Source organism: Dermacentor albipictus, chromosome 8, assembly GCF_038994185.2.
Source record: "Dermacentor albipictus isolate Rhodes 1998 colony chromosome 8, USDA_Dalb.pri_finalv2, whole genome shotgun sequence".
Lineage (NCBI taxonomy): Eukaryota > Metazoa > Arthropoda > Arachnida > Ixodida > Ixodidae > Dermacentor > Dermacentor albipictus.
The window spans coordinates 125,199,623-125,223,746 of NC_091828.1; the positions used below are offsets into that span (position 1 = coordinate 125,199,623).

Sequence of the window (24,124 nt, forward strand, 5' to 3'; positions counted from 1 at the left end):
CTGCTGTCGCCGTTGCTACACTGCTGCATCAAGTGGGCCATGTTGCAAACATCATCGTCATTGCCATTTGTTGGGCGTGTTGGTAAATTGAAAGCATATTTAGCGCCAGCAAACAAGGACGGAAGGGAGACGGAAGGTAGCGCATTGTGTTGTCTCCCTTCCGTCCTTGTTTGCTGGCGCTAAATATGCTATCATCATCATTAATGCAGCTGCACGGCTACACCAGCAGCCAAAGCCAACACCCGTCCGAATATGAGAATCGTCCACGTTTTTACACAAGACGTCTCGTGACACGCGTCGTGTACGTCCACTACAGCCATGGCTTTAGCCATCGCGCAAACAGTATTTGGCTATGGTAGCAGCCTCGACTGGCGGCCTACTACTTTTGTGAGCCCGTTTCCGTCGACCAGACTGTGCAGCATTTGCGGACTGGTACCCCCAGCGACGGCGACGCTGCCTTGCCGTCACCTGATTTGTCAACCGTGTCTCGACTGCCTCAACCACGACACTTGTAGGAGGAAGCGCTGCCCTCTCGACAAAGAGCTGTTTCCAGAGGAAGACGTGGTATGGTCAACGCACAGCAATGACAATGTCATGGACCGCCGGGTACGCTGCTGGAATGCGGCCAACGGTTGCGACGCTGAGGACAATGCTTCTGCCATGTTGGATCATTTCACGAACACCTGCCGATTCCACGCTGTGAAGTGTCCCACATGCGGCGGTAACGTACTGCACCGTCACTTTGCTAATCACCTTGAGTCAGGCTGCGTTCCTACCTCCTGCGGCAACGAGCAGACACTGAGCGAAAACTTTGTCAACGCGTTCTTGGAAGTGAAAGACGCGCTGGGGAAGATCTCGGATGAGAATGCGTCACTACACACTAGTCTTAACTCGTTCGAAGAGCGCCTCCGCTCCCAGAGAGACCGTGCGGTGGCGTTGCAGGCTACGAATTTCAATGATGCCCTGACAACCGCTGTTGAACGGATCAGAGAGACTTGTCGGGCGTCGCTCGCCGACCATTTGCGCGAAGTGACCGCAGAACGCGGGCGTCAGCAGTATGAGAACCGACAAACCATGCAAGTGCTCCTAACCGGCGAATTCAACCGGCACATGGCGTCATTGAAAGCCAAGATAAAGCAAGCATTTGCTGAAGGATGTGGTCGTACTAGTGATGATTCTGCCTCCAGCTCGGCCAGCTGCGTGGCCTCCGGCATAACCAAAGAGATTAACCAGCTCGTGAAGGACCTCTCTAAGGAGCCGACACTTACGGGAGAAGACGCGTCCAGGGTCCTCAAGTTATTGGCTGCTGCTGCCCTTGGTGACAAGGACAATGCTCTAGTGAAAAATCCACCACCACGCTTTTGGGAAATAGATGACTGGAATGACTTCTGCCCCGAGTCTGGCGGCCGAGGTCGCCAAAGGCGTCGAGATAGGTTCGGCAGTCCATACTACTTACATGGACGCCTGGTGGTCCCACGTTTGTGCTTTTACCCACGCACCGATGATGTTCAGTATCGTCCCTACATAATCAAGGGTTTATACGATGAGTTCTTGGACGAGCCCGAGGAAGCATCGAATGTGCGCTTTGTTCATCCCACAGGTTCTTCTAGGTACTTGGAATTTACTGGCGACTTCAGTTGGGTCAGGCCGGATCACTACTTTGAGTGTATGGGCAGTGAAGTGCTGTACATAGGGTACAACTCAAGGTCCATAGATGTCTTTACATTGGAAGATGATGGCTTCATAGCTGATGACTCAGCTGAGCTTGAAATATACCACTCTTGAGATATCGCATTGTGCCATTTTGCTTTGAAGCTTCTACGAAACTTCAGAAAGGTGTTCCGGGAAAGGTGTTACCATGACAGGATAAAGCTGGACAGCTGACCTGTGTTGTTAAGAACAGATAATCATGTTCCATGCTCTTCGCTGTTACCCTTTTTCATTTACCGCTTTTTGCACTGATAACCTTTATTGTTTAACTCATATGTTCCCATGTGTTTCTGAAGTTTACTTTTTGCTCTTTGCTTTTATTTTTACAACCCATAAGGTTGGCTCACCTTTGGTGCAGCAAAATTTGTGCCATAAGCCTCTTAGTGGAATCATAAACTACATTCTGCATGAGTTGGAGGTGCTCACTGTGAATCATGATTGTCTTGTTTCATGCTTTGTCATTTGTAAACAGTGACTTGTAGATCTGTGTGTGCACAAGGGTAAGGGGCAAAATATACCCTGCACTTGTTTTCTCTCTTCACTGTGATGTCTAATCAATGTTTACCATAAGGAATACTAGCATAACACATAAGACAAGGATTATACAAGGCACATCGACACACAGATGGTGCTACATGTCTATGTATTCGTGATTTTTATTGTTTTTTTGTTGGCTTTTCATGTCTTGTATGTGTTAGATTAGTATTCCAAGGTGACATACAGACACAGGCGCATCGCAGCACTAGTTGGTTCAATACATGGTTTCTCTCTCTCTCTCTCTGGATGCGATACGTGTCTTAAGTTGTGACTGCCATTCAGAAAATATTGACTTTCTCACTTGCCTGCTTCCGAGGGTGAACAGTGCTCAGTGATTCCTTTTCTGTTGTCTAAAGATCAAGTTTGGCAAATGCTCTGACGCAGAACTTCTGGGGTATGCTGAGCACCTAAAAATTGCGTGGCTATACATGGCATTCATAATGAAAACTGCCATTCTGAAAGATCAGTTGAGAGCCAGCCAAAAGGTTGCTGTCTTAAGCCAACCAGCTTTGCTGGCACGCATGTTTCTATGATGCCTGTGCCAAAAATTAAGAAAAGGGCCACGCTGATGTTCACAGGACATCATCTTGCATGTTTGGTCAGCAAGTTGGCCACCACTCTGTACAGCATCAACCTAGCCATCAGGCAACAGAAAACTTATCACTGCACACTGCCTTTGTTGCAGACATGGGAGGAAACAGTTGTCTTCCACCCCTGTCAAAACTGAAGCATATTCAAACTTGCACAACAGTAATTCAAAAGTCGGCGACTCCACAATACATAGTTATAAGGTATTGGTGGTACTGTGCTGTTCTTGCAGTGTCGGCGGTAGAAAGATGTTTCAGCATTAAACTCCACGAGGAAACATACTGGGGCTTTTATTGTTTTGTATGTTGCATGGGAGAACATAAGACTAATCTGCCGTGCATGAAGCTGGCTTCAGTGCAAACAGCCAACTCCACCTGTAATTTGATTTGATGGCACAATAGCATGAGAAGGTGCATGCCACAGTTGTCCTTAATTCTTTTCTTTAGATGTTTTTCTTTGCATTAGTGCTTTGTCTCCATAATCTTCTGGAATGACTATGGCCGTTTAGCTGCCTTCAACTCATATTGGCTTAGTAACAGCTGCATGACCATGCTAGTCCTTCACAGAGAGTGAGAGTTGCCTTTCATAGCGTGATGTTTGCCAAGCCAAAAAGAAAACAAACATTTAAACTGTTGTTTGCAGTATATGTAAGAAAGAACAGCAGTACATACACTTGTCACAAATGCTTTTAGAATCTGGCACGCTTGTAGCTAATTATTGTTTATAAGCAAGAACTACCAACTGTTTTCACATGTTCCCTCTAAGGACTGCCCTCTGCCATGTCACCTAACTTTGAGGATATTTTTTCACCCTCCGTGGTTGCTTAGTGGCTATGGGTGTTGGGCTGCAAAGCACGAGGCCACAAGATTGAATCCCAGCCACAAAAAGCAAACGCAGACAGCACAGGGCACTATAGTGCACCATGGTGTCTGTCACCCTTCTGTCCTTCTCTGCTGGTAGTAAAATGTTATCCATGTCTGTCTTGTTCTCCTTATAACTAGGGGTGATAAAGGTTGTTTCAAGTCCAGTCAGCAGAAAGGGCCTATTTGCATTATTTTCACATGTACTGTACTGTAATTCACCAACCCGCCGTGGTGGCTTAGCAGCTATGTGTGTTGCACTGCTTAGTGCGAGGCCGTGAGATAAAATCTCGGCCACAGTGGCCATATTTTGAAGGAGGCAAAATTAAAAAAATGCCCGTGTCCCATGCATAGGGGGCATGTTAAAGATCCCCAGGTAGTCAGGATTAATGCACAGTCCCTCACTAAGGTGCGCTTCATAATTAAATTGTGGTTTTGGCATGTTAAACCCCACAATTCAATTATTCACCCCTTTCACTTAAACCCACTGTAGGGTAGAAACCCGGATGCTCGTCTGGTTGACTTTCCTGCCTTTCATCTCTCTGTTTTCTCTCCCTCCCTCTGTACTGCATTTAACAGCTGGATGTTGGGTAACCAAAGAAGCTTGTAAATCATGAATGGCTAGATGATTGTATCTGGTACACCATGACTATGATAACAGTGAAGGAAAGGGACAGCATGTTATTGCATGCACATACTAGACTTATGTCCATTGAAACAGCCAAGTTTAATACTGCAGCACTACACGTTGTCCTGAAGGAATGCAAGCAGAGTGACATTGGCCAAATGTAATAACTTGGTTTGTCTAAACTAAGACAACAAATTTTGTAGGCTGCCTGATTGCCTACAAGGCACGCCTATACAGCTACTGGAAGCTATTGTGCAAAAGTGACCTCCTCCACTTCTTTGCTCAGGAAATGATGCGTCCACACAATTAACCACAGCTTTTCTGCAGCAGAATCGTTTGGAAGTATATGTGTAGCTCTTTTTGTTTGTATACAGCAACACTGCTGTTATCTCTTATAATAATTATACAGAAATGAACATTGAAGAACTGGAAATTGTCACTTCTCATATCGAATATGAACCTATTCGAGAGGTTATCTTTATTCAGATTTTTTTTATATTCACGGACCCCTGCTTTGAACAGCAAAGCAACATTCTGAAGGTAACCTGAATAACACGTTCACATAACGTGCAACAGAAGTGCCAAGTTACATTGCAAGTACAGTGCATAAGTGATATGTAATAAATGCCATAACTAAATGTTAACTGCATAAATGTTTTCTATAAAATGTTGACAAAACTATGAGAATTGTTCTCGTGCTCTTTGGTGCGCTGTTCATTCTTGTTTTTCTAGTATCAAGTTACTTTAGCATGTTTTTGTCTGTTTACCTTCAGTACTGCAGCCAATAAGGACAGTCCGAGTTACTTCGGTATTTATGATTAAAGTTTCATGTTTTCCACCTCCATTAGATGTTGGTCTATGACTTTTCCATAGGAACATCTCAAAATAATATTTTGTATCGGGTTTCTGTACGACCTTTTGATATTTAGTGTAACTAATGTGCACCTCTTAAAGTAATTCAGCTCAATGAGTAGATTTGTGCTGTATGCCCCGGGCAGTATTTCAAAATTCTGTTTATGTTAAAGAAGACAGTAGGCTAATTAAGGCAGTAAAAAGTTTGTATGTGCTCAAATGCACTGGACTGAGTGCATGCTTCTTGAGCAACTTCTTGTCATAGGAGTGACAGAGCAGACCCATTGAAAGGCAGTATCATCCTTTGTCGAGAGATGACACTGTGCTTGAGTTGGTGCAGTTGAAGAAGCCCATTTGTGAATATAGTAGGGGGTAAGATTTGCTAGACCTAACAAAATATGTGTGAAAGTGACAGCAATGCGATGTGGGCATGCACTATATACATTACGTAAAGCTTAAATCTGCAACAGCAGGACAGGTCGCTACTGTGTTCAAGCCAATGCATAAAAGCATAAAAGGCATGAGCATCCTTACTGGATGCACTTCCACGAATCTGTATGTACTTGTGAATGAAAGGTAAACCATGCTAACCCCACAGAAACGAGCGAGTGCTTGAAGAAGCAGAGTTGGACAGATCACGCAATACTTTGACCAGAAAATCAATGGTCTGTTAAGTGATGGAATGGGTGCCAACGAGAGGAAAGTGCAGTACGAGACAGCAGAGCATTATGGTAGGTGGCGAGATTACCTATATTAGGGAATTTGTAGGCATTGGATCAAGTCGGCTCATGAAGGAGAGGGTTTGCTGGGACAGGCCTTTATTCAGCAGCAAGCACTGTATAGGTTGATGTTGAAGGCAGGCAATGGACTTTCAGGGGTGTCTTTCATCCTGTAGGCAAAACAAGTGCTCACCTATGTGGCACTTTGGGACGGGTGCCAGCACATCTCGTTGCCCCTTGCACCACTTTACCAGCATATTTAACCAGCAGTCCACAGACCATGTTAGATTCTAGTGGATGCTAACTGGATTTAATTTTGTTTTATATGTTCCTTCTTTATTGTTCATGGAACAGTAAACTGATCCTACGAAACTTTCGTGCTTTTTTCCATCACAGTATAATGCCTCATAAAATAACGTTCCAGTTTTTCAGTAAATACATCCAAATTTTGGTGACAGGGTGGCGAATTAAGTTGAATTTGCCCAAAGTGGCAAAGTACACCTAAATGCTCCTGTGGACTTGCAGTTAGTCAAATTCACGAAGGATCTGATGCAGGAAAGAGCAGAGAAGGAAAAAAAAAACAATATCTGACAAATCATTGTCAGGATGGTTGCAATCTTTTTCTCTCGGCAAGCAATGCTGCACTTTTATCACATGTACAGGTAGTCAAGTTTTATCTTAGTACATGCCTCAATAATCCTTCTACTGTTGTGTTTTCTTCTTGTCCACAAATTGCAATGCTGTTGATGGAGGAACCGCTGTAACGGCTCGGTGGCTACGACATTCTACTGCAGGACTTTAGGTCATCGGCTTGATTTCCAGCTGTAGCAGTCGCATTTTGATCGAGGCAAATGCAAAAATATTGTAGGCATATAAAAAAAAAACTCAGGTAGTCAAAATTGATCCGGAGCACTGCGCTACAATTCTTCTCATTGCCCAACTGTTGCTTTGGGACATCAAATTCCACAAATCAGTCAGTCAACGCTGGTGGATCAAGTGCAGCTGGGCTTCTGACATTGCAAGGGCAAATCTTATCCCGTGTCCAATGGTAGTAAGTATCGGTGTTCTCGCAACCCATCATTCATGAAAAATTGGTTGTATGGTGTCGCTCATATGCTGCTTTTTCCTCTGGAATGCATTCTTTGCAAATATGGGTAGTTGAAACTTCTGTCTCATTCACTCTTTTACTGTTTGATTTATGTTAATTGCTTCATAGGTGTTTGTTAGTCTGCATTCTTTGAAACATGCAATTCACTAAAAAGACTGTCCTTGATGAATGCTGGCTAATTAAACAAGGGAAGTGTCAGCTTGGAGCCAACATTTATATCAAAAGCCCTCGACTAAAGCAAGTCTGCAATATGGTTGTTAGCTGGACTTAATAGCACAATGACATACTATGGCAAAGAGTGTGAAAGCAGGATTAAGTACACGGTAGCAATCCCAAATGTTTCTCTATAGCCTTTAACTTCATTTTACTCCATTCTTCCAAGCCTACTACGTTTACTGTACTGTACTGTAATTAGCATTACTCTGTCTGAAGAGAAAAAACCTCTCCGTAGTTGAGTAGGTGCACGAGGAAATTCTAAAATGGAGGTTAATATGTCGCAAGTAGTTAGTTAAGGGAACAGACTGCACAGGCACTGTGGCATCTTTCCTTAATCCTAGTACCATTTTCATGGCTTGCCACAAAAGAACAAGTCAGCTTGTTGAAGCGTTCGGTCATTGTTGATGACTTCAACAATATCTCATTTTCTGTTAACGCTTTGTCCTTCTTGTACTTGGTTTCACCGGGACTTCATTCTAGCATTCATTATGCGATAAAAGACACACTCATTCTGAACAAAATCTTTATTGAGCCAGCCAGCAGGATAACTGTCCATGGTCAAACAGCATAAAATGTATTTTCGTAGCTTTTTGTTTAAACGCTCAACAAGTAAATTCTCATTGCTCCTTGATCCTGGCTAGCCAGATGTTATTGTGAAATAAATCGAGATAACCCTGTAATTTCAGCAGTCCTTGCCTTTTAAGCTATACTTCCAGTTCATGTTTTCATCTATGAATGACTTTTTGTCTTGCTGAGTGGTAAACAACTACCAGTCTCATTGTTAACTTATTCCATCAAAGGCAAACCATCACTGCTTACCATTATATTGAGCGTTGGTGTTTAAAAATCCTGCTGGGAAGAATTGTACGAATTATTATCCTGAGTTGCTTTTATAAAACTCGCAAAAAAGGTTAAAATTAATACAGTATGTAAAATAAGTTCTGTGGAAATATGCAAGGCAGACAAATATTCACGAAAGGAGATGATTGCTGTCCAACCAAAAGTATCACAAAGCTACAAAGGAAACACATGGGTTTTACAGCAGGAAAGCTTCACAGTTCAAGAAAAATTTATTCTAGTAAAGGGATTGACCCTGAGATCAGCGCCTGTCCGGGGTGCCTGCTTTATCACATGCTAGCAGGTTGCTGAGCGATGACAATTTGATCTACGACTTGAAGCGTAATCCTGAATATTGCAAATAATTTCTGTACAAATGCTTCCTCTTTAGCTTTGTACGACTACTTGGTGGGTGACAGCTTCCCTCTTTCGTAAAAGATAGTACCATGCGATAACTAAACATAATCGCAGCTGTCATTCTCCAGGTGTTGCAACTCCTCTTTACACACTGACACTGCAAAAGAAATCTCGCGAACAGTCTAAATGCCGGCTTTGCGCTTAAAGGACAGTTGGCTAATTCTAGCTTCAGTGGAACCCTCTCCTGCCCTTCAACAGGTCGTTCGAATTTGTCTTTGGAGCATTTTTGTCTGGTGGTCCTTTTGCGAACGACACCATTGCGTGCAAGTGGGCCCCTTGCATGTGGCAGTCACGCCAGATCTTGAAGTCATTGTCTGGACCATGTGACTGGAGGTCACTTTGACAGTATAAAAACTTGAGTACTGTGTAGGAATGAGTAGGGCCCTGTCAAGCGGTGTCCAGAATGGAAAGGATGAGCTTCTTTCTCCGCAGGTGGTCCCTGGAAGAGCAAAATGCAAGAAATAGACTTTGTTAAAAAAGAATTAACTGAATCTTTTAACAATTGCTAAAGTGGCTGATGATATGCAAACTAGGATAGAAGATAAAATATTTTGCCAGAATTGCCTATCTGGTTGAACCACTTACGTATGTAATAAGAAAGTAAAGGGTAATTCTCCTCACTTCCCAGGTTAAACGGTGGATAGTGGTGGAGTTGGCCAAATGGTTTTTGCACTACTACCACATGCTATACAAGAATCTCAGTTGTCAATGATGAGTGGGGCTTCCTTTGAAATGGGGTGGTGGCAGCACCATTATGGTCCACTACAGTCCAGTATATTCAAGTTCTTATGCATCGTTAATGTCACTACATGTTCCAATTTCCACTCCTTAGTGTCTACGATAAGCACATTGTTACGCTATGCTGTGCCAATTTGCCTATATTTATTCAATGTCACTGTATACTTCTGTGGTGTTAATCTTTTAAACACATCTTGCCAATGTTCACTCTGCCAATGCTTACCCTCCAATTACTGCCTCTGAAGCTTAAGGCTTCATGGAGACCAAACACACTTTTGTCTGCTTCTGAATGTACACTCCGACATTGCAGAAAAATATGTGTGCGAGCGTCTCCACTGTATTTTTGCATGTAGGGCAAAACTCATCTTTGGTAAACATTTTATAACTTTGCATTCTTAGATAGCATGCTCTAACCTCAATAACAAGTGAACTTCCCTTCGAGTTACCCATTACCTTTGAAATTTCTTCATTATTTTTTAGTGAGCTATGCATCATATACAGTGCTCTTTTTGTTTTCAAACATGCAGCCTGTCTATTCTGCAGTGTGTGCTACTCACTCAACAATCTTGCTTGCGCGGTAGTGCACATCCGCATTGGGAAAGCCGTTGAACGGAGAGTTGATGGTCAGTGTGTAGGCGCCCATGTTCTCAAAATAGAGCCACTCGCCAACTGCCAGATCGGGAAGCTTGCAGACGGCCTTGATCTTGTCCACGCCATCACAGGTGATGCCCCACACTATGCTAGAGAGCAGTGGCCCTTCACCATCCTGCAATGTGCGTTTGCAGATTTTTACGAAGTGCTACATGGTGTTGCTGAGAAACATTATTGCAAAAAGGAATCGGATGGCTCTTGCTAACACATCAAGCCTATAGGAACAATGCAATTCATGAAAGTTTCAAGGACATCAGGTTCAGTCATTATTTATCATACCAGCAGCCTGTCCTCCCACACCATCACTACATGGACAAATCTATATCGGAAATATTGAGATATCATCCTAACCTGGCAACTGAATGCACCTTATATTAACTACTTTTACATTGCTGACTTATTACAACAGCACATACCTTACTCCTTTTTTTTTTTACACTGATCAACACATTGGCCGCTGTCTCCCCCTCATCCTTTCCTTTTCTTATAGCACATTCTTATACCCTAACTAACCTCAGCAAGGCCATCTGGTCTGTGCATCACATGAAATCTGAATTAGGATATTGTCTATTTGTGTTTGATTTATAATCTATACTGCTGCTTTTCTGCCCCACATAGTTGCACCTTTCACTTTCTAGTGGTCTCTACACGGTTCTTAGCTTTCTTCAAGCTTCTTTGCTAGTCTGGGTCTTTGACACCTGGTGATCACAGAGAAGTTGTCGTTCATGACTTCCTGGCAGCGTCTGTCAAATGCACATAAGTACAATTCTATTCAACTACACGTCTTTTGTTCCCCCTTTATTTTTCCCCATGACCTGGATTCCATGTTGCCCACATAATAAGTGGTTGGACGTTATTACAACAATAGTACAAATAGAAGTAACTAATTAAAAGTGTGGTTGCAATAATTGAGATTGACCAATTAAGACCTTAATATATATTGAGGTTGTTAGTCAATGCATGTTGTCGTTCTTTCCTTGCCTTTGTCTTATGCGCTTTTTCCCCATCCAAAAACACCTTGATACAAGAGCCAAGAAAACTGCTGCTCACCTGTAGTGACTCTGGCTCAACAGGTTCATCATTGAAGAGCGAGACAACGAAAGACTTGTAGACAGATTCGTTGACATAGTACATGCGCTCTTTGGGCTTTGTATCTGCAATGAAAGTAAACAGTCTGTGTTGCTCCTCGAGAACCAGAAGCTAAACATTGGACATGTAGAATGACGGTCGCAAGCTAGCTTTCGAAAAGCAAATTTCTTGTAGAACACTTTGCTGGAAAAATGGTCACTTGAGTCGATAATGGTCTTTCATGTCACAAGGACTAAACAGCAGGCTGAAGCACTCCACAGGGCTGCACATGGATGTGCAAGCCAATTCTCATACTTGCAAAAAGTGCCAACCATCAGGTCCTGCCTCGTGAGTTAGTCCAGATGTGTAAAATATTTCGTTTAAGAAAAATTATGCCGAATGTTGCATAATAAGACCGTCATGTACTGTAGCACATAATTATGGGTCCTCGAGCTACAGCGATGACTCATTGCACTCGAATTTCATGTAGAGGTAGGATTTATTGATGGACTCATTTTATTACCATGTTTGAATGCATCACTTGCATGTTTCATGTAAAATGAAAACTACATGTTGCCTGCGGTGACGGCAAACTCGAAGTTTAGAATTGGCGGGAATGGAACTGTGGCACTGTCTGCCAGTTTAAATGGGAAACAAGATGGGTGCGTTGTGGCCTCTGAGGCTGCACCAACCAAGGAGGCTATTGGCACCAACAAAATGCGGTGCAATCTCCAAGGCCATAGGTCATAGCAGGGTCTCCACGATTAAACAATGCGTGTTGCCCAGTCTTGGAGGCTTTTACGATTTCGCCGATGAAGACAATGTCTCGTAGCATTAGTCTTGAAATAAGGTGGAGACAAGTAGTCACCTAGCCTGCTAATCAGGTTTTACGACAGCACTTCCACTAGCTAGCTTTCAGCTAAGCAGCTAAAGTTTGGCAACTGCAGCAGGCCATGCATACTTCCGACTTATTCTAGACAATAACAGGCAAGCAGTCTACCCAAAGTTCGTACGAAAATGAATCCACCACGAAATGCTGCTTCTGTGCAAAACTTGAGTGCGAGGGAGCTGCTGGTTTAGCTGGTAGAAGGACTTATACTAGCCTATGTTTACAAAACATTCTGCAGAACATGCTCTCATTAGTGATGGTACACTTCGTAAATATGTAATGCCACGCAATGTTCAATTTGATGTGTGTGCGCACGCTTACCGTCGTAGCTTTCGTTCAACCGCTTGCCGATGATCTTCGTGTAGATGGTGAAGGCGGATGCCACGAAGAATGTGCCCGGCTCGCTGATGATGCTGACGCCGTAGCTTTCTGGGAAGTGCTTGTCCAGGCCTGCGTTGATGATGTCCGCAGTCTGCAAGAAGACAGGGGAACGTTGATTCTGCTGGTGAATATTCACAGAAGAGACTGTTATGTACAACGAGAGGATGAGGCTACTATTGGTGGAATCGTATGTCTTGCGGCGCTCGCGCAGTCTCAGTTTAGAGAGTTTCATCTCGCGCATTGTCAAATGCTCTTTGACGTCCATTTAAGAAAAAAGTGGTTTACATACGTGTTCGTGTATGTACAAAAGCAGCACAAACAAGCACGCATAGAGGAAAATACATATAAAGTGAATTTTTTAAAATTTGGATGAAAATTGACATTAAAAAGAATTAAGTACCACACTAACCAAGAACAGATATCGAAAACCTGTAAATTTCATTCATTGGGGCGTCTACTTGAGGGGTAAACTCAATGCACTAGTTTACGTGAGTTTGTAAATAATCTAATTAATGAATGTATATGAGGCTTTTATATAACGTCTCAAATTCAGTTCGTCTTGGACATCCTATTGATTGAAGCTCACGCTATTGTGACATATGTCTTCAAGGCGGAGCTGCCGAGCTGGAAACACTGTGCAGAATTTCTTTGTGCGATTTTTTTATATATTCTAAAACTGGTGTCGAAAAGTCGGTAGACTCACTTGACTGATTGTCTTTGCTCAACTACTACAAGTGTATAGTAGCTACGAGCCCCCTACTCCTGTATCGATTAGGGGATTCTGTGGGGACATCGGACGCCCAGATTTCCTCCACACTCTTGCATTCGTCATCCTGCAGTCGACGATTGGTTCACAAATTAAGGTGGCTACGCGTGCTCAGAAGGCTCGAAACGACAACATGGCTGAATTTGAGTGTCCCGAAGAGCACCCCCCTCTCTCCCTACGATGGTCATTTGTTTCGCGTTCTCGTGACACGTTCGACCAGGTGGGCAAAAAAAAAAAGAAGGTTGGTGCCACATTTGTTTAGGAAGCGACTATAGAGGCGGCGATATACTGAAGCCTCCCGATTAATTTCGACCAGCTGCGGTTCCTTTAGCGTGCACGAGCGCTCTTGCATTTCGCCTCCACCGAAATGCGACCGTCGCGGCTGGGAGGCGAACCCGCGACCTTGTGCTCAGTAGCAGAACGCCGGAGTCACCGTGGCACACGGCAGCTACAGTGATAACGTTTTCGTTGCGAGAAAAGTCGCAAAGATATATATGTATATATATAGTAGAGAGGCGCTCTGCTTACCTTGAGGAAGACTGTCTCGAAGCCCTTCTCCCCTTCATAACCGCCTCCGATGTCTAGCAGCCTCAGGTCGAAGCCGAGGTCGCGCCCAGCGTCGAACGTCCGTCTCGCGGCCGCTATGGCTCCCGTGAAGGCTCCCGGGTCTTGGTTGCCGCTGCCCACATGGAAACTGGCCGTGAGAAAATGGAAGGACAAGGGGTTAGGTTACGTTCGTTTAGTGATGGTCGGTTAACACAGTTTGCGTGCCGGGGGGCTGCAATGTGTTGGACGCAGCTGCGAAAGACGCCCGATTAGTTTTTGTCGCGCGAAATTCTGTGGCGCGCAAGTACAATTACGAAAGGGGAAAATTACGTTGAAAATAATTGACTAAATCTAAATTATTAGGAGTACGTATTGCGACTACTTCGTGTGAACTGTTAGGGGAAGGAAGATATTATTCGCCTGCTCGTCAAATGCGTACAATGCTGCGAAAGCTATGGGTCACGCGAGCCAACCAAGATAGAAAACCGGATGAAAGGCTCCTTCGCTGTATACGCGTATGATTGCTCTCCGCGCAATGGAGACTGAATGGAAGTTTTACTGAAGGAATAGTAGCGTGCAACGGGCGAGCGCCTTCTTTGACTTGGACTAGCAGACGGCTTTCGTTATTCATTGGCTCGCACGGGTCCTAGCTCTCGCTGTATCGGCTGCACCGAGACGAAGTACAATCGCACGCCGAGAGGGATGCATTGCGCACTTACGGATTGTGCCAGTAGAATGCAGCGCTTTCGGTGTGAAGTAAAGACAAAGCCTATTTGTTTGCCAGCTTGTTCGTTTTGTATTTCTCTATTGCGGGCGAGAGGCGGTACGTCTGCGACAGTCGGCGAAATTTCGCAGATGCGCATACTCTCTGTAGCCGGTGCCTCGAAAGCAGCCTTCGCTACACAAAGTCCATTCTTGCGGAGAAGCCCGTCCAACTATTTTAGGTTTACAGGCAGTCAGCACGTAAGAAGCATTTATGGAAAATAAGTTCTGTCGGAAGCCCGCAAGGTGGTCGAAGGTTCACTTGTTTTGGTCCTCGGACCAGGGCAAATTTTTCTTCAGCTGCGAAGCTTCCTTTGAGAAACCCGTATTGGTTGCCTTCATTGCCGCGTCGCGGCGTTTCGGGGCATCGCCGCGACGCCACGTCACCATCGCAAGCATGCGTTATACTCAGGTTCCTCGTCCGCACAAGCTCTCGCCTGCGTTTCAACTGCACGTCGCTGAGACTAAATCAAAATGCGCCAAGTGTCTCAACGCGTTCGTTTGCCTGTGAGGAGTTCACAACTCGAAGGACCGCGCAGCGGTGTTCAAGTCATAACTCATAAGAAGTGCTTAAGTGTCGTCAGATTCTTTTAGCACGCCACTACGGCCGTCTTCTACGCCAGCTGCAATCTTTGCCCGTGCTAGCTAAGCCGCACTTGCGCGTGGCACGGCTTGGATAGCGCACGAAACACTGCCAGGTGGTGAAGATGGCGTAGCGACGAATCCGCGTACTAAGACCCTCTGTACATTCTCTACTTCACACAGGTAGAGAAAAAAAAATAATATTGAACCTGTGAACTGGGCGGGGATTCGCAAAGTGGACCGCAAGAACATTGCTGTTCATTTTGAAGAGGTCTGTGCTCTGCGAACTCCTTTGATTGTACAGTGAAGGCTGTTGCGTGCGTGTGCGCATTACTTGTTATCCCTTTCCTTCTCTATTTCCTTTTGTGCCCGATTGCTTGTCACCCACTGTAGGGAAGCAAGCCAGGCACAACCTGGTTAACGTCGTTGTCTTTAATTTTCTCGTCCGTTTATACGGTCATATGTCCATTCTTCGTGTGTGCGTGTGTGTGCGTCCCTCTTTTAGTCCTACAGCATTTACGCTTAAGAGCTTTAGCGTGACGCAGCAACAGGCCCAACGTGGCGCCTTAGTCTCTGCGGAGAAGGCTACGCAGCGCAGCTCACCACACGCCCACGACGGTCAGGTCGAGGTCCTTGGCCAGGTGGAGCAGGTTGATGGCCTCGGCCTCGGAGCAGCCGAACTTGTCGCCCATGGCGAACCAGGCCTTCTTGTTGTCGACCTTGAGACGCAGCACCAGGCGAGCGCACGGGTGGTGCTCCTTTACCTGGAGCGACGAGAAAAGATGGCTGGAGAATTCGGGGGCTCGGAAAGGGACGCAGGAAGGGAAGGCAGGTGGCGATGCCGCCTTGAAGTCGTCGCACCGACCACCCGTGACGTCACAAATTTTTCATGGCGTCTGCTGGGGCCTAGTTACTTTGCTTTTCTTTAGAGTGCGTACATTATATACTAAGGTAATTTCGGGAACTTTTTCTCAGCCACAACGGCCCAAATAGGAGAAAAATACTTTTGAAATCCATGACGTCAGACTGACGTAATGGCTCGGGGTACCGGCGCGAAATTACAAAAAAACATGAATACTCTTTTACACCTTTTATAACCTCTTCGCATAATCAACCCATTGCCGCGACATTAACAAGAACAGTGTTTTTTTAAATGTTCCTTAGTGTGTCGTATAGCGTAAGTTTTTCAATGCCGGGGCGAGCCTCAGCACTGACCTTGTACAGCTCCTCGGCGCAGTCGAAGGTCATGAGGTCGACGCCGAGCTCGTGCGCGCGGTGCAGGTAGGTGACGTGCTTCTGCGGGTGGGCGTAGATGATGCGCGACGGGTCCACGCCGAGCGACATGATGGTCTCGATCTCGGCGAGGCTGGCGCAGTCGAAGCCCAGGCCCAGGCCCGCGAGCACTTCGAGCACGATCGGGTTGTCGTTGCACTTGACGGCTGTCGGAGGAGGGAGACGCGAGAGGAAAGCGGCTGAGTCATCCTGCGCCCGGCGCCTCGCCCCCGTTGCAAAGGGACGGGGACGCTATACGTAGTACGCACGTGTCGTCACATCCGCTGCTGTCGCCGGCTTCCGCACTATACCTTCCGCCATCTTGGGGTACCTTATCAACAGGCGCGCGCATAGGCTGGCATAGGCCTATAGGTTCCCCAACATGGCGCTGCCGTAAACCGGAAGCCGCGGAGTATCGTTGAATGACGTACGTGCATACTATGTATAGAGACACGGGCGTCTGCGGTGGCTTACAGACATTGGTGTGCACCTTCGAGTGCGCACCAACTAAAGATCTCACTCTTTTCACCCCTTTATTCCCCCTTCCCCAGAACAGAGTAGCAAACCGGCAGTGCGTCTGGCTAGCCCTTCTTCCTTTTTGTCTCTCAAAAGGCAAAATAAAAAATTGTTTATAGCAAACTATTTTTATGCAGTGTCCAAAAAGGCACGATACTGTGAGAAAATGCTTGGTTAGCCAGGAAAGACGCAAAAGCGAAAGCCCTTCAGGTACCTGCATCAGCTCGTCGGGACGACGAGCTGATGCCGAATCCATTTTTTATCCGCAAAGATGGACTACATTGTCACTATAGAGCAGCCAAAAACGGAGATTAGCAAGGTTTGAGAACATTTACCCAGTCGCAGAGGCCAAAATACGGGGGAAGGGGGGGGGAGGAAGCTTTGAAATCCGTGACGTGTTATTGACATAGCGGCGCTAGATCCTACGCGCAAAATTCAAAGAGAGAAAAAAAAAAGTAACTCTTACCTTCGTATTAGCTTCTAATAACCTGTCACCGCGAAATTACCAAAATTATAGTTTCGAACGAATACTTTAGAAGTCCTAACTCATTCAGTGTATATTGTTAGTCTCATTAATTAAATGTACCATGGGACAATGGACAATGTACCATGGGACATGCCGTCGCCTGTGACAACGTCCGCTGTTCCTTGCGCTTCTAGTGAAGTATTTCCACGTGGGTGTCGATACAGCTCTTGAACAACAACAACAAAAAAGTAGAAATTCTACAGATCATACCAGAAGTAGAGCCGCAGTGTCCGGATTGTGGCGAATCTTACTGCTCGCTAGCGCACATGCTTTGGCAATGCTCCGCGTTAAGCGGCACCGTGTTCACTAAAGAAGAAGACTGGCTGGACGCCCTGCAAAGCGACGACCACCAGACCCAGCTCCGGGCCGTCCAGAGGGCTCACGAAAGGGCGGAGGCTCACGGGCTTCCCGTCCCAACGTGGGTGCGGCCCGCGACCCCTGCCGCCCACTAAACCAAGAGTGGGTGGGGAGGGGTTCCTCAGGACACATTAAAGTTATTTCCTCCTCCTCCTCCTCCTCCTACAGATCATACAGACAACCCTTGTAGCAATGTTGCTGCACTGCGTTGTTAACTGTTATAACACTAGGTAATTGCTGTTTGAACACCTTCTAACTAGAGTGTTTGTGCAAGGTAACCAACCTCTACTACAGAAGTGGTTGAAGTGTTTTTAACCTGGTATCTGCTGAGGTTCGGTCAAAGCTTTAAATGATTTCCCGGCGCGGTATCCGTCTCTCTCTCTCTTTATATATATATATATATATATATATATATATATGAGAGAGAGAGAGAGAGAGAGAGAGAGAGAGAGAGAGAGAGAGAGAGAGAGAGAGACGGATACCGCGCCGGGAAATCATTTAGAGGGATGACAATGGTTTAATCATTTATATCATATATATATATATATATATATGAAAAATAAATGCTTCCATGCAACTGTGAAGGACTCCTCGATGAACCGAGATCTCCAATAATTTTTTAGGCGTATGACGTACATCAATATTGCTATCACCACAAATGTAAGAGATGCTCTGGAATAGATCAAAACCAGAAGGAAGCTTACCGTAAAAAGCCTTCACCCGTGGCACAGACTTGCGCCATAGGTCGACCTTGTAGAGTAGGTCGTCAATGTCCACGATGTAGAACGGGTTGTCCAGGTCATCCTGCAGTTACGCACGAAACACAAATAACCGCGTATGTCGATGTTATCGTCGGCACAAAGGCGTCCGAGGAGCACATTAAAGGAATTGCTCGTGGCTCTGCGAGACTCCTAAAGTAAGCTTGAGATAACGAGAAGGCGCTAAAAGCCGAAATAAAAGTGTTGATCAGTTGTAGTAATGACCGATTGAAAAGTACGTTTATCTCTCTGTCTCTCTCAACAAAATGTTCACGTTACAATATTTTACCAACGAAGAAATAAAGAACTGTATAGTACTCTTGCAGCTTGTATTTCCGTGACGCTTACACAACCATATGAAGCCGACGAAAGCACAGGGGAAACCATTTGTTGTTTTAATTGGAGTGTAGAAATGACGAGATAAATAAAGGCCCCTTCGGGGGCTAGTCCTTTTTTTTTTCGGCCACTTTCACTTTAGCTTATCATTTCTACGCTTCAACTAAAACTACAAATAACATCCCCTATCTTTTCCTTGGTTTCGTTGTTTGTCGGCTTCTCGTACGGTTGCGTCTAACAAAAAGTCTTGCCCCTCGGTTAGCACCTCCCTTTTTTGGCTGTCGAGCCTTTACAGCCACACTCGACCCCCGGAATTGTCGTCAAATTGCCCAGAGCGCGAAAAATGAAGACGAATAGGAATGAAAACAAGTTTAAACAAGAGGAAGGAATTGGCGGCCTCGTTTCCACGGCGCTGGCCTGAGGAGATTAAGGGGGATTAGCAGGCGGCTTCAGTCGTTGCATTGCCCCATAAACTGCAGGCGTCGTCGCTGCCTCGTCGGGGCTTCATCTCCGGGCGTGTTATCATCCGAGCTTTCAACGCCAGTGTCAAGCGAAGGAGCCCAACAGCGTTCAGAGCTAGTCTGTGCACCGCTGTTTCGGTGAAGGGGGGGGGGGGGGGGGGGCATGACCTCGTCGTAAATTTCATTGACTGTAGTCGAAAGCAAAGAAGCGTCTAACGCAGCGCGTGAGCAAATGCACGTAGAGTGGCGCTGCGTACGGATTTAGTTTTAAAGGATTCACGAAGGTCATTCGCGGTTAATATACGACAGTCGCGCGGACCGAACACCTGACGTGTGCGCCGTTTTATTATCGTTAACAGCCCGCAAAGCGGAAATACCACTCCAGGTGAGATCCAGAGAAAAGATGGGGAATGCGGGAGATGGCAATTCAAGACGATGAGCAAAACGTGAACAAGGTGAATGCAGGAGTCAACGTTTCGACAAGTGGACTTGTCTTCAAGGCGACATATGTCGCCTTGAAGAAAAGTCCACTTGTCGAAACGTTGGCTCCTGCATTCACCTTGTTCACGTTTTGCTCATCACTCCAGGTGAAGTAAAATTAGAAACTAATGTTGTTCATCTTTATTTATCGGCTGTGGAGCGTGCATTCGTACATAAAAAAAGAACAAAAAACAAAACAGCAACTATGAATTTTTTTTTTTTACCCTAGCCTCTTCATTACAGGCCCCCTTGTGTGAACGTATACCTTAATTTCATCGTTCTCGTCTTTGCTAGGGCTGTTGTTAGTCAAGCATGGACGTGTACAAACTTGCCCAAGTTTTCCTGCCAAAGAAATGTTATTCGTGGTAAAACTGATGCACGGCGGAAGTCGCACCACCTTATTCGACCCATTTTGACGTGACGTCACCGCCGCAACGGCAACAAACACGCGGGATCGGGCATTCCCGCAACTTTCAAACTCGGAGCATTTAGAGTCTGGCACATCACCTTTTTATACCAGCCCACGACACGGTAATGCATGCGGACGGATCGTGTGGTATAGTCGGCAAGAATTGGCGGTGACGACGCCCATTCACTCCACGATATAACAATGTCAGTCATTCTTAAAACCTAATCGCTGCATTCAGCGCACCACAGTTGCTCACTAAACGCAACGCCAAGCAACGTTCAGAACTATTATCATCCCTGGTCGCAGCTACAATGATACGCAGACCTACCGTGGTGGCTTTGGCGTTGCGCTGTTATAAGGCCAAGGACGCGGGATCGAATCCCGGTCGCGGCGACCGCATTTCGATCGGGGCGAAATGTGGCGTGTAAATTACAAAAAAAATAATTTTAAAGATACGCAGGCGTTGATTCGGCAATGACCACTACAATACGCAACGTCATCTATATGGGTGTGTTGGTTACCGTCGCGTTAGTGTCCCTATATAGTTCGAAAAATGTATTTCGCGTGGCACCCAACCATTGGTCGTCCGTAAGAAATGCGTGGCGATTACAAGCACAGACCGAACGCACAACGAACCAACCACTCGAAAGTATTTAGAGAGTCGTCACCAACACAAGCCAACACACGCGCTGGTGTCTTTGACTCTAATCGGCACATTCTCGCCATGAGGGGGGTTCAAAGTCAATCTATATGTAACGCACACCAGACGCACCAGATCGCCGCAGCAACCTTTTCCCCGCGATTTCGCCAGGGCGAGCCCACACTCGTAAACGGCGGGCACAGCAGTCACCAGTTATGCTCGCCGTGTCCGGCGTCGCTTTTGTATACGTGGGCATCGTTACGACTTCGCGCAGCTAGCCGCACGGTTCACGATGAACTCTTGTCGCTGCGTCAAGCAGTTTATGTCGTGAGCTTGAGGGCCAAGGATATTGTTGCACGACTATCAGCCAGGTATCGTATAGCCCACCGGAAATGCATGGCTATATACACATTTCGGGCGCAAGCAGATCGGAATGAACACACACCGCGGCTGTATATGCCGAATCACCCGACAAACCGAGCATCCGCCGCACCGCGGCCTCGGTGCTGTGCCTCACCTTGTTGGTCTTGCCGACGACTTCCTGGGCGAACTCCCGGGGCTTGAGGTTGCTGAAGAGGATGGCGTCGTGTCGCATGGCTGTTCGAGTCGTGCCTTTGGAGACGCTGCGCGGCTGCTTGACCCTCGGCGGGCAGTGCTTCTTGTTGAGCGAGTGGTGGTCGCCGGCGCGGTGCTTGTGGTGGTGCTGGTGGCGGTGGACGACTCCGGATGACTCGAGCACGACTTCCTTGCCCATGGTGCCGGGCACGGTGGCGGCCTCGGCTTTATAGCGCGGCGCCGAAACCTTCGACGGTCCCTGGTCGCAGCAGCAGCGGGGGCCGCAGCAGACCAAGCAGCGGGCTCGGTGGGGGAGGAGGAGGAACAGCCTTATCTGCGAGACAGAACGACCACGAACGGAGCAGTTTGAGAATACGGCATTGAGATAGCGGAGTAATAATTGTCGTTGTGATCCGTGTTCTTTGCAATCGTTATTGTCTTATTTATTTTGTTCTTTTTCGCGGCGTCACCGCGACCATCCGGCTGTCACCTCGTAAACGCAAAGTGGCTTGGAGCAGTCGTGCGTACGGAGGAAGGTGACGCCGGGAGAGGGAAACGCGGTGGTCCAGGACTGTGCCCAATAGCGCCGCTGTGCGCGGAGTCGTTAAGCCTGAGACCAGGAGGGGCTATTTGGGAAATTGCCAAATTCTGCCATATTGGCGTAAGTCTTAACCAATCATAGCAGTCCTAGCAGCCCTGTGATAGCAGCCCTGTGAGCCAATCAGCGGTGACAAGATGGAGAATGTTAGAGATTCCGGTAGTGTCTATAATATAGCGTCCCAGCTGGTCTTCGCGAGGAGAGGTGCTGCTTTCCTGGATATTGCCAAAGCACGCCATATTATTGAATTCTGTAATGGTGGCATTTTGAAACAGTCAGAGGGGCTTTCTAGCAGCCTTGCGTGCCAATCAGAACTGACAAGATCGCGAACTTTAACAGTGTCTAGATAGGCACCCTGTTGCCTTACATAGGAAGTCAAAAAGTTCAAGGGTTATGCAACAGGGTCATGCCTATACACGTCACCTTGAAGCTTGCAGAATGAAGCCAAGTACAATCAAGCGATACACGGAGTCATCTTTATATAGGTGTAGCGTACTCACTACTGCACCACTAGAGAGAGAAAAAAAGGATTGTTCGACGTCGCTCTGAAACACTTGCACCGTGCACAAATCGCTGAGCGGGATGACTAGAATATCGAGAGGAACAGTGACAGTTCCCAGAAAACTAAAGTTGTCCAGGTATCTTACAGAGTTGCTTAGTTTGATATCATGGCAAGAAAACCCGTTTCAATCCTAGATACGGAAAGTTTCTTCAAGAGTTCTGTCTAGTGCATATGTCGTCGCAACAGCCTTAACCAATGACGGAATTTGAAGAAAACTCTGGAATGGCCTCCTGTTCAAAACGGTCTTTGTGGTGCAATTTCGTGGCGGTGTGCTCAGTGGCGTAGCAACAGGGGGGGCCGGGGGGCCGGGGGCCCCGGGTGCAAGGGGCCAGTGAGGGGGGGGGATGTCATATACGTCTGAAGACACCCCTCTTTCCGCCAGCTACACCCGGGGAGGGGAGTGACAGAAGACCTATGGGCCCCGGGTGCCAGACGACCTAGCTACGCCACTGGGTGTGCTGAGCCAACTTAGAGAGGCCGTACGTAGCAGCCCCCTGGGCCAATTAGAGCTGACGAGATGGCGAATTCTGCAATATGGCTCATTCTGTCACGTTCAGTAAGACGTTAGACAGTTTTTAACGCTGTGGTTCTTTCAGGCGAGACCACTGATACCACAGTCAAGGTCCATTGTCCGTCATTAAGCCATTCCGTTATGACGATACTCTTAGAGGTTGCGCAGAGTCGCAGGGTGACATGTCTAGAGTCTGTACGAGACATATGACGTCAGTGCCGATGGCGGGAACTTGTGCATGCATCCTTTCGATTGACGTAGGAATTAGCACCCTTTCCAAGATTCGAGCCACGCTTATCGACAACGACGTCAACAAAACGCCCCGTCAGAGCCAGAACTGGGAGGGAAAGAGGGAGGGTAGTGTATAACGTTCTCGTTTTGGCTTTGTTTACTCCCGTCTTCACGCGCTGTCCCCGACAACCACTGCCCCACAAACATTGTTGACGGCAAACTTCTTCGAGCTAATTGATAACCGCCTGTCGTCCGGTTCTCGTTCGACGTTTTCCTGTCGCATACTCCCGCCTGCTCCGCAATGAGTCGCAACGTCGCCTCTTCTTCTTCTTGACAGTTTCTTCGCGTTTCCTGTAGCCTCAGCCAGTTTTGCCTTATCATGGTTCCGCGTCTGAGTTGCCGCTGCGTTGCGGACGACCGAGCCGCCCAGTCGGGGCGAACCTTGGATCATCGTAAAGAGCAGCTTGGCGGCGAGCTCGCTGCACGAGCCCGTCACGCCGTGGCGTCGGCGATTGTTGTGGATATCAGCGGCGTGGCGAGATGCCTCGGCAACCGTAAAGTACTCGTCTTCTTATTCTTTTTTTATTATTATTTCTCACGTCGTTCCGCCACGCGCGTGACGCGAGTCGGCGCCTTTACTATACCGTCCCGCTCTCTCCTTCGTATTGTATATACACACGCTCCAGCGCGCGCTTGTGGCGCAGGTTTTGAATGTCGGCAGCTAGTGCGAGGACACCGGGATTGCGTGAGACCGTTAAGAAACGTTGCGTTGTCTCCTCCGAGGCCTGTTCGCGTTACACGTCCGATGGTCACGTGACCCGCTGAATGCGACGTGCGCGCGTTAATTGAAATGCAAAAGGCGGTGTGCATTTCGGGGCGAAAAAAAGAAAGAAATAATAAAGCGAAAGGCCATTCGCGTAAAATTGCGAGTGAAATGTTTTCCGATAGCGGATTCACGTCTCCTTCGTGCGGGTGTTCTTGCTGTAGTCGGTCACCGCATCAGGTGTGTACATTGACGAACTCGCGCTATACCGAGGGGCAGGTACTTCGCGCCTTT

At 46.8% G+C, this 24,124-nt stretch overlaps 2 protein-coding genes across 2 annotated transcripts in view; one reads left to right on the plus strand and one right to left on the minus strand.

Moving 5' to 3' along the window:
- Window positions 1-207: 207 nt before the first annotated feature.
- Window positions 208-5,170, plus strand: LOC135900754 (uncharacterized). The gene has a single exon (XM_065430306.2). The coding sequence runs from the start codon at window positions 319-321 to the stop codon at window positions 1,783-1,785; it is 1,467 nt and encodes a 488-aa protein (XP_065286378.1). The 5' UTR covers window positions 208-318; the 3' UTR covers window positions 1,786-5,170.
- A 2,557-nt stretch (window positions 5,171-7,727) lies between these two features.
- Window positions 7,728-24,124, minus strand: part of LOC135900751 (ornithine decarboxylase-like) — a 46,512-nt gene continuing 30,115 nt past the window's right edge. Inside the window, exons 2-10 of the mRNA XM_065430301.2 lie at window positions 21,128-21,499; window positions 18,231-18,330; window positions 16,071-16,294; window positions 15,459-15,619; window positions 13,494-13,659; window positions 12,140-12,290; window positions 10,912-11,015; window positions 9,768-9,976; window positions 7,728-8,911 (exon numbers count right to left, since the gene is read on the minus strand). Of these exons, the coding sequence (XP_065286373.1) occupies window positions 8,860-8,911; window positions 9,768-9,976; window positions 10,912-11,015; window positions 12,140-12,290; window positions 13,494-13,659; window positions 15,459-15,619; window positions 16,071-16,294; window positions 18,231-18,330; window positions 21,128-21,364 (1,404 nt within the window). The 5' untranslated portion in view covers window positions 21,365-21,499 and the 3' untranslated portion in view covers window positions 7,728-8,859. The remainder of the gene's footprint in view (window positions 8,912-9,767; window positions 9,977-10,911; window positions 11,016-12,139; window positions 12,291-13,493; window positions 13,660-15,458; window positions 15,620-16,070; window positions 16,295-18,230; window positions 18,331-21,127; window positions 21,500-24,124) is intronic.